Source organism: Esox lucius, chromosome 13, assembly GCF_011004845.1.
Source record: "Esox lucius isolate fEsoLuc1 chromosome 13, fEsoLuc1.pri, whole genome shotgun sequence".
NCBI classification, from domain to species: Eukaryota; Metazoa; Chordata; class Actinopteri; order Esociformes; family Esocidae; genus Esox; species Esox lucius.
In genome coordinates, this window is record NC_047581.1 from 10,396,319 (window position 1) to 10,413,066 (window position 16,748).

Sequence of the window (16,748 nt, forward strand, 5' to 3'; positions counted from 1 at the left end):
AGTAGAAATTTGAAATGTACATGTTTTTAAGGCAACAGGATATAAATAAACAAACAATCACTTCTGACCAGGGTCCACAGTTGGGGCCGAAAGCGCATGTGCGTGTGGGTGAATGTGTGCGTGTGTGTTGAGTGTGTGCATGTGAGTGTGACTTAGATATACTGCGCGGATCCCTGGAGAGTTTGTGATTGTGCGGATGGTGAGTTAAACCCTCCACTAGCCATTCGAGTCTGGCAGTAAAGTGAGTGATGCTTCCAATAAAAAACCCTGTAGAAGACAGCAGTAAACTAACGTTGAGACAAACATAGCAGTGATGGAGCGTCATTTTAACATGAAACAATAATGGCTATAGCTATGCCCACCAAGTACATTATTCGCCTGTCTTAATCTGGCAAAATTTGAGATATTTTGGATTGCTTTGTTGGCTTAGCTTTGTGGTTAATCTCTCGGATGGCATTTGCGATGTTCTGTAGGTAAAAGATAATCATCTGACATCAGGGCCGTCGCCAGGAATCCTGGGCCCCGTGAAGAGATATATGGCCAGGCCCCCTCATTTATCAACGACATTGATATTGTAGCGATCAGTGGACCCTGCCAAACTATGGGCCCTGTGAATCATATCCACCTTTCTTCCCTTTGGCTACAGCCCTGTCTGACATCATTGGCATTCTGCATGAGCTGCATCTGAAGTAGGACGTGATTGTATTCACTTCCATTTCGTAAACATGTCACTTGCTCAATTTGGTGCTAATCATTTCAGGACCTAATCAGAAAATGGTTGTACGTGGTCTTTTTCTAAATCACATTTTCTCAACCCCTGCCTTGTCTTTCCTCCGTCCTCTCCTGCCTCCTTTTAGAAAAAGGTCAGAAGAAACCAAGGAGCGGAGGCAGGTATAGGGGATTTGGATCAGGATACTCCACAAAACCATTTGCTTGCTCTTTGAGGGAGGGAGGGAGGGGGTGCAATAAGCAGACTGCAGTAAGTATCACTGTCTTGGATCAAGAGCATTTAGAAACTAGCTCTAAGTAGTCTGTCTATGCTACGGAAGAGAGGAGGACACTTCCATTTGCCAGCTAATGAACCAACGTATTTAACCGGCTCACAGGAGGACAGAGAAAGAAAGGGAGAGCGGAGAGGACAGACTTCTGCCCAAATGAGAAAAGGCCTATAATTTAGACTCCAGCTGCTTCAATTACAGTGCACAGTGTTGAACATGCCACTGGAGGTCACTGTGTGTTTGTAAGTTAGTAACCAGCAGTCAGTCCCTCCCATTCATCTGAACAACTCTGTCTTTTTTAATCTGTCCTCTGCCCTTACAAATACTCCTAAGATGTATAAACATACCTGTCTGTGTGTGAGTGCGTGTGTGTGAGAGAGACATAGAGAGAGTGTCTGTCTGTTAGCAATGGGTAAACATAGGTTAGTATGATTGTCATTCCAGAGCAGCCTTAATCATTCAATAATAAGCTCATAGTTGGATTACTACATCCTCCCAAACATGTGATTGGCAGCAGTCCCTCCGATACGGCTGGGACTGTTTGCTGCTGAATGTAATGGAGAGTTGTCGTACAGCCAGAAATGGAGGATGAACGGTAATGGGAGTGTGTTCTGCAGCTTGCGTCTATACACACATACACACACTCACAAACACACACACACACGTACCGCATGCACTCAGACTCACGCACACACGCATATGTGCATTCCTGGCCTGCCTCTCAGAGCTGACAGGCAGTTAGCCAAGAGGAGGGATGGAGTGTCAATCACAGTGGTATTCTTGGCAGGATGAGGGATGTTTGGTTAATTTGGAATAGAACGACATGTACCAACCTCGAATAAACCAACAACGTGCAAAGAGATTTGTGGACAAAATTTGCTGCTATTTTGTGACAAGGTTTTTTGTTCAATGTTTACTGTTTAATGCTGTAACGTTCATTTGCACAGACAAAAGCATTATCAATCAATTCACAAAGTATACAAAACGAACCACACTAATGAATGATTTGTATTGCTTAAACAGGCCATTTGAATAGTGTAATAACATTACTATTTAGCAACAAGTGTAAGGCTATTATTTTTTATTTTCCCTCGAAGAGGAGACTTATTCTTCACCGTAAGCTGCCACAAGGCAGTATGCTGACAACGGACACCTTCTCTCCTTTACACCTCCTCAGTCCTGCCTCACACTCACTCAGTGTCAGGGTAGCACCATCAGCTGCATCTCCCACATGGACACACACACTCAGCCCAGGGGTTGAGCACTCAGCCAAGTCCTTACAGCGACACCGGTCTGCGTTCACTTTGAGACAAAAGGCAAGGTGAGTTGAACAAGGAGAATTGTGCATGGAGAATTGGACAAGGTGAGTTGAACAAGGAGAATTGTGCATGGAGAATTGGACAAGGTGAGTTGAACAAGGAGAATTGTGCATGGAGAATTGGACAAGGTGAGTTGAACAAGGAGAATTGTGCATGGAGAATTGGACAAGGTGAGTTGAACAAGGAGAATTGTGCATGGAGAATTGGACAAGGTGAATTGAACAAGGAGAATTGTGCATGGAGAATTGGACAATGTGAGTTGAAAAGTAGAGGTAAAATTGACATGGAGAATTGGAAAAGTAAAATTTATTGTAAAAGGAGATTTGGAAAAGGAGAATTGAGAAGAATGGAACAAGGAAAAGGCAACATTTGTCAAATGTACACAAGATCAAAACAAAACGTGTCTTCCACATTAAGCAGATTGGGACAAGGAGAATGGTTTTAAGGATGATAGGCTTTACCAACGACCAAATCTGCTCACAATGACCCACATGGATGCAAGCACACACATGCTTTCAGATTGACACAAACAGTCAAATATTAGCTCCCTTCATGAAATTTGGCAAAAGTGAATAAATAAACTTCAAAAACAATTAGTCATATTCTGGGATCAAACATAAACGGGAGTCGTATACTTAACTTTCATCATTTTCATTTCTCAAATACAAACCATTTTATTTAGTAGTATTTGTTCATGTCTTTCACCTGTTCACATTTCCCTGGGGTAAAACTATAAGGTAGCCCAGATGTAAAATCATTTTGTCATCCATCACCATGGGTAAAACTGAAAATCTGAAAAGGTTGTTGACTTATTGACATGGATCAGGTAAAAGACTTTGCACTAAGCTCAGTCATTAAAATTATCAAACAGTTTTAAAAGTCTGGAGTATTTGGAAATTTGCCAAAAGGAATCATGTGTTTCATTCAGATAAAAATGATACTTTCTTACGGTAAACCATTAGCATGTTTGGCAACCAAAGGGGACTGCATACAAGGAAAAGCCCCTGATACACACAGTAAAATTGAATTTTGGACCATTGATGCTTTGGGGCTGTTTTGCTACCAGTAGTCCTGGTGCTGTTGTTAAGATTGATGGCATAATGTACCAGGATAGTTTAGCCCAACACCTGGCTGCCTCTGCCAGGAGATTGAGACTTGTGATCTGAATGGGTTGTCGTAATCCAGACGTAATCCAGAAGCATAAACAAACACTATCAAGCATCTTAAAACGTGCTGCATGGAGAAGTTGTCCAAGATTTCTCCAAAGTTGTGCGCCAACCTTGCCAAACTTTTCAGGAAGAGGCTTAGTGCTATTGTAAACAGTATTGATTGTAAACAGGACAACACTTCTGAAACCTTCTGAAATGTTTTGTGTTTGAGAAATGTTTTTGTGTTTTAATGAAAATATAAATCTTGTGCGTGTTTAAACCCAAAATATTATTCATGGTTTGTTTTATTGTTTATTTTTGCATTCTCTTCTGGTCAATTTTATGTACAAGTACAAAATCATTCACGTTCAAAAAACTGCTTTTATGTAATTACAAGCTAAAAGACAAGTGTTGAGACGTACCATCACATGTCTCCCAAAGTTGGCATTTAGGGCAGGGGGAAGTTGTATATGTCGGCCATTGGCAGGCACTGTCCACTGTCAGGTTGTAGGCTTTTCCCAGACATTGTAGAGAGAGAATCTTGCATACACTTAATCTGAGTGTCGAACCTTTCTCAAGGTTAATGGCACACACCTCAAGAGATGACCTGGACAAAAAAGCAAGATAGTTAGCCTGATTGGCAACATGATCAACAACATAGATAGAAACATTGATAACAACATAAGAATATGTCGTTATCAATATGTCGACATAAGAATATGTCGTTAACAACATGGTTAGCAATATGGCTAATGACATAACATGGCTAACAACATAATAACACTATAATAACACGATCAGCAACATGGTTAAGAACTTGGTTAGTGTGGGCTGATGATGAAGATGAGAACTTGAGGGGCTGATTTTGGATCCGTGCCTTTGGGTAAATTCTAAAGCAAGAGTTTACAGTACATAATAGACAGTCACTAGGAATTTGCAAGTAGTATGAGTTCACTACCAGAATTAGGGGTTGCATTGGAGTGAGAAGTTTTAGAACTCCAAAAGTTATATCCGGCACCTTCTAAGAGTGTAATTTAAGTTGTATATAATATAAACATACGTGCACTCTGAAGGGATTTTACAGGTACATTGGTCGTTGGCCAGTTTCTCCCACAGTTTACATTGCTTTACAGGGCCATCAGGCAGATATGTTTTTTTAACTGGATTGACAAAAGAAAATAGAAAAAATTACACCATTTGCATTCACATTTTTCATTTGCACAATATCACTACAGAGCAAATTATTATTAAAGATGTATATAAATTGACACATAATAACTCAGTTTTCCGTATGTTGACTTCTGGTTGGAGCCTGGTCACAGGTTGAAGTCACAGAAGGATACATGAATTACCCTGGCTACACGTGATGGTTTTGGGGTCTGGTGACCAGTGCAAACTGGAGTCACAGATGATCTCTGAGTCTCCCACTACATGTTGCCCCTCAGGGCAGGAAAGATGTATGAATTCTCCTATGTCATAAGTGGACTGCAAGGGAGATCCAATGACATAATTTGAAAGGGATGGGAGGTTGCACCTTGAACCTGTAACAAGGTGAGAGAAATAATCATAATGATGTGTGTGTGCTTGTGTGAGTGTGTGCGAGTGTGTGTGTGTGTGTGTGTGTGTGTATGTGTTTTCAATGAAGCAATACGTACTCTTGCATTCTTTAGGAGGGGCGCTCCATGTCTTATCAGCAATGCACTCTGCGAGTCTTGTTCCAATAAGATGGTAGCCATCTATACAGGTGTATTCAACCTTACTGCCCAACAGATATATATCTTTTGGATCCTGAGTTAGTGACAATTATAACAATTAAAACCTGCCCAGGTGATGACACCCAGTATACAAACGGACAAACTTAAAATAGCTGCATTGTAATAAGCAGGCAGAAATAACTACAAAATAATAATTTTCAAAACAGGAACAACAGACACATGGTCAGCCTATTCATGGCCAAGCTCCTCCCTAAAATAGACGTTATTCTTTAAAATGACCTCACCCTGATATATCAGTACTACTCACAATCCCATTCAAAATTAGGTTCAGTAGCACTTGGGGAGGTAGACACAATATTCTGTATTAATGTGTTATAATCAACTGTCACTTACTTTGCCTCCTAAACCAATGATTTGTTTGTGAGGGGGGACTTATGAGAAGACAGGAGATTTCAGACGGATGATCATATCAGTATCGTTCCACTTTAAGGCAGCCAGCCATAAAGACCAAGTGATTCATTGACTGTATCAGCTGTGTTAGCGCAGGGCTACGGCTGTGCTACACTACAGCCATCAGTGTCAAGAATTGCCGTCAGCCGTTCAGGGAACGCATCCCTGGAAATCAATGAAAGCTGCTACACTGCATAGTGTCGGGTCCAATGATGTCATCCAAGCTCAAGAACACCCAATGTTTCATTCTCTGCTTATGTTTGTCCATTTTATCTTCTAATTGAAATAATAACAAAGAAAATTGCTTTTGGAAGGTTTCAGATGTAGCAGGTAAAACATGACTGTGACTTGTTGCCGATGGCAACACAACGAGACGTGTCTAATCTGAAGAGTTACAGTAACAGCCTGGAAGACCGAAAAAAAACAGAATAGTTGCCATCTATCCATTCATAGACCCATCCACCAACCCCCACATCTCCCATTCACTTGTTCACTCAATCAACAGCCCACCCCTCCACCCATGAATCCGTCCAATCCATTCTTACCAGGACATAGCCGTTAGGGAGTGGAGGTGGGTTCTGACAGCTCTCTTTAGGTTGCCTGGTCATGTGAAAGCACTGAGGCTCCATGGTCCTGGAAATACATGGGGAAATAAACAGGATACATCAATCAGACATTCAGCAAGGTGAGTTACAGTGTGATAATATGAAGGCTGAAGGTAGCAGAAGACAAGGTGTTACTCATGTGTTACCCCAGACTCGTCTTTGTTTGTGAGTAATAAGCAGTTTAGCCTGGAAAAGTGTCACACGTATCTCACATTTGGGAGGTACGGTCCGTGTATAATGTCATATCGTTAAGTCAATAATAGTTCTCACTGGAGGTATTGCAGTTCTTCGTCATCTTCGCAGCCTGTTGTCTCAGTGGCTTCTCCATTGCAGTGAAGCCCGCCTCTCTCAGGGGCAGGGTTATTGCAGGCACGCATTCGTGACCTCCGAGTTTTAGAGCAGGAAGTCCAGCCAGACCAACAGGACCAACTGCCGTGGATCACTCCTGGGAGTTGTGGAGAAAGAAAGAGCAGGAGCAAGAGATAAAGGGAAATGAGAAGACAGGATGCAGGGAGTCAGTAAAAACATCAAAAGGTCTGTGGGCACTTCGAAATGTCCTTGTCTTTGCTCATTTTTTGTCCATTGAAATAACATCAAATGGATCAGAAATGCAAGGCAGTCATTGTTAATGTTGTTACAAGTTAATCAATGTAAAACGTTAATTGATCATTAGAAACCCCCTTTGCAATTATGCTTACAACACAGTCATTGGAACACGGAAGTGATGGTTGCACGTAATGGGCCTCTCTACACCTATGTAGGTGTTCCATTGAATATCAGCCAATTCCAGCTACAATACTCCCTTACAACATTAACAATGTCCACACTGTATTTCTGATAAATTTGATGTTTAAAGGACAAAAACTAGCTTTTCTTTAAAAACAAGGACATTTTTAACTGACCCAAAACCTTTGAACGATATAGTGTATGTGTTTCTGCAGGGGAATGTACAGCATTCCTACTCCCCCTGCTCTTTAGGATCCACACAAATCAAGCGTCACCTACCATCCTGACCTTCCACCTCTTTCCCCTTCCCACAGTCCAGTCCCTCTGTCCCAGGCTTACAGATGCATCTACACTCATCCCCGTACACCACTGCTAGGCCGTTGTTCTTGCAGGGCCGGCAGTGGCAGGGGTGCCTCTCATTCAGGTACTGCTCTATGGCCCGCTTCAGATGGAACTTCTTCACTCCAGCACACTGGACCTCCTTGACCAGCTCATATAGGGGCCTAATCTGGAACCATGTACACCAAAAATGCGTAGGTTGGAGCAAGCTTGTTTTCATGACTAAGGCATATTGTTAATGGCTCTGTAAAATAGTATTTTATTTTGAAATAACAATTTGACAATAACAACGAGGGTCAATGGCAAACAGTTTTAATTTGAGAACATTTTCATCCACATAGGGTAAACCATTTAGAAATGACAGTCCTTAATTGACATTGTAATAGTCTTTGTTTCAGAGAACTTTATTTTACTTTAAAAGATGTGTGTAAAAGCAATCAATAGAAGTAATAGCACTTGAGCTTGGGTTTTATGCCTTTTCAGTTTGTTTTTGATGTTCTACAAATGCCCAATAAATATGAAGCGACAGAGTGTAGTCCATAAATATTTAGACAGTGACACCAGTTTTGTTGTTTAGACTCTGTGCTCTAGCCATGGCTGTGGGAAGATGTTTTGATCATGGGGTGCTGACAATAAGCAGAGTGCGAGTCTTTATGCAGTAGATCTATAATGGATAATGATGCGTTTCCCTCCATATTACTGATGTACGTCACAGTTAGGAACAGAAAATGCGTGCCCATTGTTAGCATTGAGGCACGTCCCAGAGATGACGGAACAGTAGCAGTCAAACTGTAATCGTTAATTTTGGAATCCGGGGGGTCAGAGGTTATGACGGAGGGGGAGGGGGTGTAAAAAAGCCCCAGCAACCCTGCTTCACTCTACTTGGTATATTAAGAAGAAAGCACTATTTAACTATTTAACGCAATGGCAAATGAAAGCAATGCCAAATGCCTCTACAGTGGATGGTGAAAGAATGCTCACCAAATTGATTAAATAAAACAATAAAGATCACTCTCCAGTAAGTAGTCATGGATATGTCAGCCAATACCATTTACAGAACTACTGAGGCTGATCTGCAAGATGCAAAAACTCTAACTAGTTCAGGCATTGGCAACTGGCGGCCCATGGGCCCTATGCGGCCCCCACCCCCTCTTTGTGCGGCCCTCAGATTAATTTAGAAAACAGTAAAAGAATATACACACACACAAAAAATATAAATAATATATATATATATCAACAAACCAAAATCTATGCTGGAAACAAAACATGAAATAGACTTGAAATCATTTTTTGCATGTTTACACGTAAAACAGTAATTTCAGTGTCTCAGAAAGCTGTTGTGATGTCTTTCTAATTGTAGCTGACCATGTGCTGATGTTTGAGCCATAAAACACTTGATGATACCAATTACAGAATCTCTGCAGAAGCCAAAATATCAAAGTAGTGAAAACAGCCAAAAAACCTATAACGTTCAAAGGGTTAAAGAAGTTCAAGGACAAGGACCTACATTGTGTGCAGTGATCACGTGTGACATTTTGAGTGAATACATTTCATTTGCATGTTTTCCTACTGTTTTCAAACACTCATCCCAGTGGGAATCTGAACACAAAATTCTTCCTCAATGGGCAACTGTTCCTGATGAGCAGCCCTCTGGGCCAACCAGAACCTCGGGCTCTGCCCTGGTGAACCAACAGGGTGTCGCTACTGTTGAAGGCAGAAGCCCAGCATAAGGGAGGGAAGCCAAAACCATTTAATATTTTACAAGTTGCCCGATGCTAAGACCGAGCCAGTACAAAGCATCAAAGAAAACACCATCACACACTCGGCAAACCTACGTCCCAGTCAGATTATAAATAGTGTTTTGCTAAATAAGCTAATGGAGAGGTTACTCAGGGATCATTGGTACTTAATGGGTCCTTAGTGGACTGCTGTTCATAATTACATAATTATAGTTCATAGGATTCATATTTTTACACCAAGGAGATAGCAAAATGTAACTGGCTGAAGAAAAAACATTGGCCCATAGGTCATGTACTCTTCTAACCTTCACCCGGTACAGCCAGGACTGGACCCTCAGAGTCAACACCAGGGTGCGCCAGAGAAGATGAACCTATTAATAACAGTTTCATTTCAAATCCAAATGAAAGGACAGACAAAACAACAGAATTGACATTTCTACCCAAATACTTATGGACTGTCCTGTATTTCAGTATCTCTTTTAACCTAATACCTGCTAGGGTGTTACTATGTAACATCAAATAATATCATATTTCACTCCCCATTTAGTTCTTCATAAATAAGTGTGATTCCAATGTTTGTTGGTTAACATGTAATATAGTCACACTGTAACTATAAAGAAATGAACAACCTTATACCCTGCTGGGTTTTACTTGACATGAAGTCCTTCCTCCTGTCTAATTAATTATGATTCGATATATGTGACATGATGCTAAATTTGTCTTAAACATTTATTTTGTAATAAATTAAGGAGGGGATCGAGATAACCTCTTTTATAAGTGGATCCGTGCCAGAAAAAGCGTCATACAAAATCCAAGTAAATGTTAAACGCTAAAATGGTGACACTGCATTGGAGAATTTAAAAAAGCAGTTTTAGAAACACAGTAAACAGCTCCCTTTCAGTGAACCAGATCCATGGCCAGTTTGAAGAGCTCCTTTACAGTGAACCAGATCCATGGCCCGTTTAAACAGCTCCCTTACAGTGAACCAGATCCATGGCCCGTTTAAACAGCTCCCTTACAGTGAATCAAATCCGTGGCCAGTTTAAACAGCTCCCATACAGTGAGCCAGATCCGTGGCCAGTTCAAACAGCTCCCTTACAGTGAGCCAGATCCATGGCCAGTTTAAACAGCTCCCTTACAGTGAACCAGATCCATGGCCAGTTTAAACAGCTCCCATACAGTGAACCAGATCCATGGCCAGTTTAAACAGCTCCCATACAGTGAACCAGATCCAAGGCCAGTTTAAACAGCTCCCATACAGTGAACCAGATCCATGGCCAGTTTAAACAGCTCCCATAAAGTGAACCAGATCCATGGCCAGTTTAAACAGCTCCCATACAGTGAACAATTTCCATGGCCAGTTTAAACAGCTCCCATACAGTGAACCAGATCCAAGGCCAGTTTAAACAGCTCCCATACAGTGAACCAGATCCAAGGCCAGTTTAAACAGCTCCCATACAGTGATCCAGATCCAAGGCCAGTTTTAACAGCTCCCTTACCTTTTGTTTGATGACTGTAGGGAAGGTCCTCACAGACTCCGCCCAGTTCTTGAACAGGTTCCAGTTACCGCTGGGGTTCGTGAGGTCAAGAGACTTGAGGGCTGCTATATTAGCGTTGCTCCCGCCCTCCAAATCAACATCTGCCACAGCATCTACCCTATTGATGGCTAACAAAGGGATCAAAAGCAATCTAAAGGGATTAGTTTTTTATGCATTTACTGTCTACTACATGATGACCCACCACAATGGCTTTTTTTGACCGAACATAAATAGACATGAATACTGTTTTATACATTGATTCTGGAGTCTGGAGCCAAAATAATTATAGTTAAAAACATCTCTTCAATGGTCAGATGACACTGAAATCATCAAAGTGTTATTTTAAAATGCATATGTTTTTCCAACGTTGCTGTTTAATTAAACTTACATGGAGGCCTTGGTAATGTCAATTCTCTTTCATCTTTTGTGCATGTCTCTGTGGTCCATGAAAAGAATAGAAACCAGTGTTTGGTCGACGTACACTCATTGTACTTCCAAGAGATCTTAGCTACATATGTGAAAGAGAAGAAGTAAAAGACATATTAACAATAGAGCTCTGGCCTCTCCACACCCTTTAAATCAACACTTGTTTAGTCAAGTACATCATTATCCTAACTACTACATTGGAATCAGTCTATACTAACCATTGGTTTCAGGGAGTTTTCCTTATTGAACCATTATGATATACCGTTTTCAACGTCTTTACCATTCACTAAGATTTCCACCTAAGCAATCGTGATAGCACTATAATGACTTAGTTTCACCAAAGCTACACTCCTACTAAATTCCAAAAACAAAAGCTTGAATCAGATAGAGACTGAGCTAAGCTACACACGTGCTGCAGTTCCATGTGAGAGCATTCATCTTCAATAAGCTTTGAGTTTTACCAAAGCCAAATTAATCCCCCTGACATGAATGTACTGTATTGCTGCTTTGTTACATTTTTATGTATTTTTTTGCTTTATATTTTACTCTCTGCTTACTGTTGTGGAATCTGAGCATTAACAATTACAGTATGAATGTACGTTTCATTGGAAGTGCATGTGCCTAATAATGAGAACAACAGAAACCTCTCTGTTTAGATTATCTCTCTGTAGGTCGGTTTTTGACTTTGATTTTTGACTTGCGAATTTATACAAAGAGCTTTAACTCTACCCATGTGACTTAATTAGTTCAGGCCAGTTGTGGGAGACATGCTTTTGTGTTCCTGTTATGGATCTCCAGAGTAGCCTATGGTAAACATTATAGAGGATGATGCCCATCTCATCAACTGTTCAGAGCGTTGAGTCTAATATTCAATTTCCGTCAGTTTAAGAGTTATTTTATTCTCACCCATCTGTTCGGCTGTTTCCTTATCAAGGCCGACTACGGCACGGAATTTTCCTCCCAGGGTCCCCTCAGACAGGTAGTGTGTTCCAAAGCCCAAGAGCACTGTCTTGTAGGTGGCATAGTTGTACACTGTGGGGAGTTTGACCAGAACCTTCCAAAATGCCTCAGACAGAGGTAGGTATCCTGGGGCGGTGTTCTGGAACTGAACCACATCCACGTCGGTCTTGACCACCACCAGGTGGTTGTTCTAAGGATCAGAAACCACTACAAATAATGTGTCTGTTGTTTTTTACACGCTAGCTGGGGCTAACGACAGCCAAACCGACATTATCCGCCCTTTAGTTACAGCTGAAACCTAAGCTGGGATGTGACGCTTCGTAAAACTATTTTCATAGTGCATCCCTTAATTGTCTATTGAAAAAACATCTAAACAAAGCGGTTTAAAAGAAATTTCATCATAAATCCAACCCACCCTAATTTTTTTCGCTGTCTCATGAAAGTCAAAGTTTCTGAATCCTTTTGTGGTTCCCGTCACTGTCTCTCGCTTGACAATGTCCTTTGCGTAGGACCAGAAGCTTGAGTAGAACTCATCACTGAAATCATTCTGAACTTTGACCTGTACAGATAAGAATCATGCAGATCCAGTGAAATATATATTCTCAAAAACACACTGATGAGTCAAAACGTTATGACCACCTGCGTAAAATATGCTGTTACGGTCCTCCGTATGCTGCCAAAAGAGCACTGATCCGCCAAGGTGGTCCAGCACATCCCACAGATTCTCAATCGGATTGAGATCTGGGGAATTTGGAGGCCAAGTCAACACCTTTAACTCTTCATCATGTTTTTCAAACCATTCCTGAACAATTCTTGCTTCGTTGCCATCACGCATTGATGAGCCTTGGGCACCCAACATCCTGTCGGCGGTTTGTGGTTTGTCCCTCCTCAGACCACTGTCAACAGCTACTCACCACTACTGACAGGGAGCACCCCACAAGCCTTGTCGTTTCAGAGATGCTCTGACCCTGTAGTCTTGCCGTAACAATTTGGCCCTTGTCAAAGTCACCCAGGTCTTTACTCCTGCCATTTCTCCTGCATCCAACACGTTGACTAGGAGAACTGATTGTTCGCTTACGATCTAATCTACCCTGACCTTGACATGTTCCCTTGTTAGGAGATGATCAATGTTATTCGCTTCATCTGTAAGTGGTCATAATGTTTTGGCTCATCAGAGTATAGCCCATCATATGTGATTATTCATAAATGTTTTTTTAAACAATTGTGTGAACTTGCCTCAAAGTTGTACTTCAGAGTGCTCTGGGGAAGCCTGTATAGGACCTTGTTGTCCCCACTGAAAACATTCCGGCATTGGCCTCCATAACTTTTGGTGTTGATCACAATACCCCTCTTTGTTCCTGTGACTGCATCAAACCTGACAATTTAAGAAGGCCAGATCTTCACCAGAGGTGTGTGTGTTTGTGTGTATTTGGTTTTATTAGTGTGTGTTTGATCCTGGTTTTACAAACATCTGGGGTGAATTTTCCGACTAAGAAATTCTGTCCCCACTTGGCCGGTGGCCACAAGGATTGTGAGTTAAAGGGAAATAACAAAAATAAACAAACAAACAAATGACAATTATCTACAATTAGTTGTTCATGCATCTTTTGAAGTGATTGTTAGCCTGTCTTTCTATGCACGCAACTGTGTTGCTCGGATAGCAGGGCTGAGCAAGTGAAAGTGAAGTGTAATTTTGTCAATATTGCTCTCCTCTCAAAAATGCAATTTTTTAGAACTCAGATAATGATAATCTACCTTTGTTCCGCCAGAGCAAAGACAACATTGGGGAACGACAATTGATTGTGGTACATACAATAAACATGTTATGTGACGGTACATACCATCATTTACCATATACATTTTGTGTCCATCGTGTATTTTAAATTTGAAAACTAAAATGGAAATCCAAAGATTAGACCATCATTGATGGGGAGTAAGAAAAGGTCAACTTTAAAACCTGTGTGTAATGTCTGCTCCACGTGGCACTGCAGCTCCTCTTCCTATCTAGCGCTCCACTTGGCTGGTGTACTAACCACCGGCCGGAGAGTGATGGCAGCAGCCATCACCTGTTTTGTGTTTTGTTTCTTTTTTTTAACTGCCACATTTTTACCCATGCTGGGCACCCGCACGCTCACACGGAGACGGACGTTTTATCGCATTAAATGTATATGACATGCAGCACAACCAATGGTGTGTTTTTGCCGTGAAAGAACATCAGTTTTTTCCCATTCATATTCGTTAATTAATTAGTGGTAGAAGAGCATTATAGCCGGATGCTGCTTCACTAGCGCTAGCTCGACAGCGCTCTCCGGTGGTTAGACAGTTGGGTGCAATAAAAGTCAAAGGATTACTTACAAGCAATCTCTAAATTAAAAAACATTTATATTGATATTCCCATTTTTGGCTTAAGGTGGAGTTGAGTTAGGGTTAAAATGTATGCAATGGTTTTAGGCAGTAGGGATTTGGGTTAGGTGCTAGGGTTAAATTAGCTTGAAGCAGAAATGCTAGGGTATTGCGGTTAACTTTAAGGGATTAGTAAAATAGGGAATCATTTTTATCTCTACAAGGATTGAAAAAAAAGTGTGTGAGTTTGTAGATAATAAGACTGAGAAAAGGGCTCTTACCCCATTCCTAGTAGCTCAACACTGGGTGGTGGTTTCTCATTGTCGCATACAGAGAATACCTTGTCCGGGGCACAGTTCTGTTCATCAAGGTTGTCCTCCTCACAGTCCTGTTCTCCATTACAAACCAGTGACTGGCTGATACACTTCCCTGTAGCATGTTAGAACACACACGCACACACAGACACACACAGACAAACACACACACACACACGTACAACCAGAACCATTAATATACCATGTTTCCATGCTAAAATATACAGATCCTGTAGTTTGATTTGATCACCGGAGCGGCAGCGGAATCTCGCTCCACAACCATCCTGAAGGGGGCAGCCTCGAGTAGTCTCACAGTTCTGGGTCTGGGTGGCCCCTCCGCTGCATGGGTTCCCCCCGAACTGAGCGAACACCACCATGAAGCGGATCCTAGACTGAAATATCCATGCACCCCCCGCATTAGTTTAATGGGATACACTTAATGCTTGCAGTTTTTAATTCACAAACCCAAAAAATGAGCACAATGATTTGTTCCGGTCACAAACCTGCGTTTTAGTGCAGCCGTCACACTCAGACCATTCGCCGTAGGATCCCCACTGGCAATGGACTGGTTCCACAGAACTACTGGGAGTGACCATCCCAGCAAAGATCCATGACAGAGAGATCACACAGAATGACAGATGACCCTAGTGGAAAAAAGGATGAGAGGATGGAGAAGAGGGGAGAAAAGAGGTGAGGAATGCTGCACTATCCTTACAACTGTGTTTTACAACTCTTTTCAAACAGCCTGAACTTAAATCCATTAACTAAGACCACATGGCCAAACTGTTTTTAGCTGCTTTAAAACCGACTAAGCATATTCTAAGTAAATCGAGTAGGAATGTGGATCCTCTTACCTCCATGGCTGAGAGTGTGCTTGAGCTATGTGACTGTGGACAATTCAGGCTATTATATAGTTCAGACTCTGTTTCTTTTGCACTCTCTCACACACATGTTCGCTCGCTTGTGCACACACAAACACACTTACACTTATGTGTTCACGTTCCTCAAAGATAAGTATGTGACCCCTTCCCTCTGACGGGTCAGATACTTACAGGAAGCAGAACTTTTGGTTTCCTTCCAAAGTAGATATTTGTTTTCACTCTGTGGACACAAAGGGCGTGTTAAGAAGAGCACCATAGAGTATTGCTCCCCAGAGATTGTGTTTCTGCCAAAACATCTCTCGTTATGGTGTCCATGTTTCCCTAGGATAATATATCTTTCATTGAGGAACAGAAGTGGCCTTTTCTCTTCTAATCGTCATCTGCACTGATCCGAAAACAATGAAACTAAATCAGAAATTAAATAGTCTGTGTAATAGTCTATTGAGCTTACATTCTATTCTTTGCTACTTCTACAAAGTTAAATTTTACTATGGCATTCCTCTAGCAGACTGGAGGTAGAAGTTTGATCCCTGTTGAAACATATGACCTTGTAAACTATGGGAATGTCTCATTATTGAATGCCAATTTGCCCAACGGTTTCAGTTTATAGTTAATTGCATCATGATTAATTATGATTTTTTTTAGAGCTATGTTTCGTTCTTTAAACATGCAAAAAAAACATTGTGTAAAAGTATCAAGTTCAAAAACAGCTTTATTTTAAAATGTAAAATATACACTCACCTAAAGGGTTATTAGGAACACCTGTTCAATTTCTCATTAATGCAATTATCTAATCAACCAATCACATGGCAGTTGCTTCAATGTATTTAGGGGTGTGGTCCTGGTCAAGACATTCTACTGAACTCCAAACTGAATGTCAGAATGGGAAAGAAAGGTGATTTAAGCAATTTTGAGCGTGGCATGGTTGTTGGTGCCAGACGGGCCGGTCTGAGTATTTCACAATCTGCTCAGTTACTGGGATTTTCACGCACAACCATTTCTAGGGTTTACAAAGAATGGTGTGAAAAGGGAAAAACATCCAGTATGCGGCAGTCCTGTGGGCGAAAATGCCTTGTTGATGCTAGAGGTCAGAGGAGAATGGGCCGACTGATTCAAGCTGATAGAAGAGCAACTTTGACTTATATAACCACTCGTTACAACCGAGGTATGCAGCAAAGCATTTGTGAAGCCACAACACGCACAACCTTGAGGTGGATGGGCTACAACAGCAGAAGACCCCACCGGTT

General features: G+C 41.4%; 1 protein-coding gene across 1 annotated transcript; it reads right to left on the reverse strand.

Annotated features, from left to right (window-relative positions):
* Positions 1-1,902: 1,902 nt before the first annotated feature.
* c7a (complement component 7a) lies at positions 1,903-15,559 on the reverse strand. Its single transcript, XM_010892446.4, has 17 exons — positions 15,475-15,559; positions 15,124-15,264; positions 14,871-15,012; positions 14,588-14,735; positions 13,200-13,338; positions 12,379-12,522; positions 11,910-12,153; positions 10,966-11,085; positions 10,539-10,705; positions 7,241-7,469; positions 6,506-6,680; positions 6,176-6,263; positions 5,121-5,253; positions 4,818-5,006; positions 4,526-4,625; positions 3,888-4,072; positions 1,903-2,300 (listed from the first exon to the last, which is right to left on the reverse strand). The coding sequence occupies exons 1-17, from the start codon at positions 15,478-15,480 to the stop codon at positions 2,110-2,112; spliced, it is 2,541 nt and encodes an 846-aa protein (XP_010890748.3). The 5' UTR covers positions 15,481-15,559; the 3' UTR covers positions 1,903-2,109.
* Positions 15,560-16,748: the final 1,189 nt, after the last annotated feature.

Bases quoted from the DNA above. Each gene is read 5' to 3' on its own strand.
- c7a (XM_010892446.4), bottom strand. The intron at 15,013-15,123 runs GTTTGTGACCGG...TGGATATTTCAG, and splicing joins ACGGCTGCACTAAAACGCAG to TCTAGGATCCGCTTCATGGT. The intron at 4,073-4,525 runs GTATGTTTATAT...TTTTTTGTCCAG, and splicing joins AAAATCCCTTCAGAGTGCAC to GTCATCTCTTGAGGTGTGTG.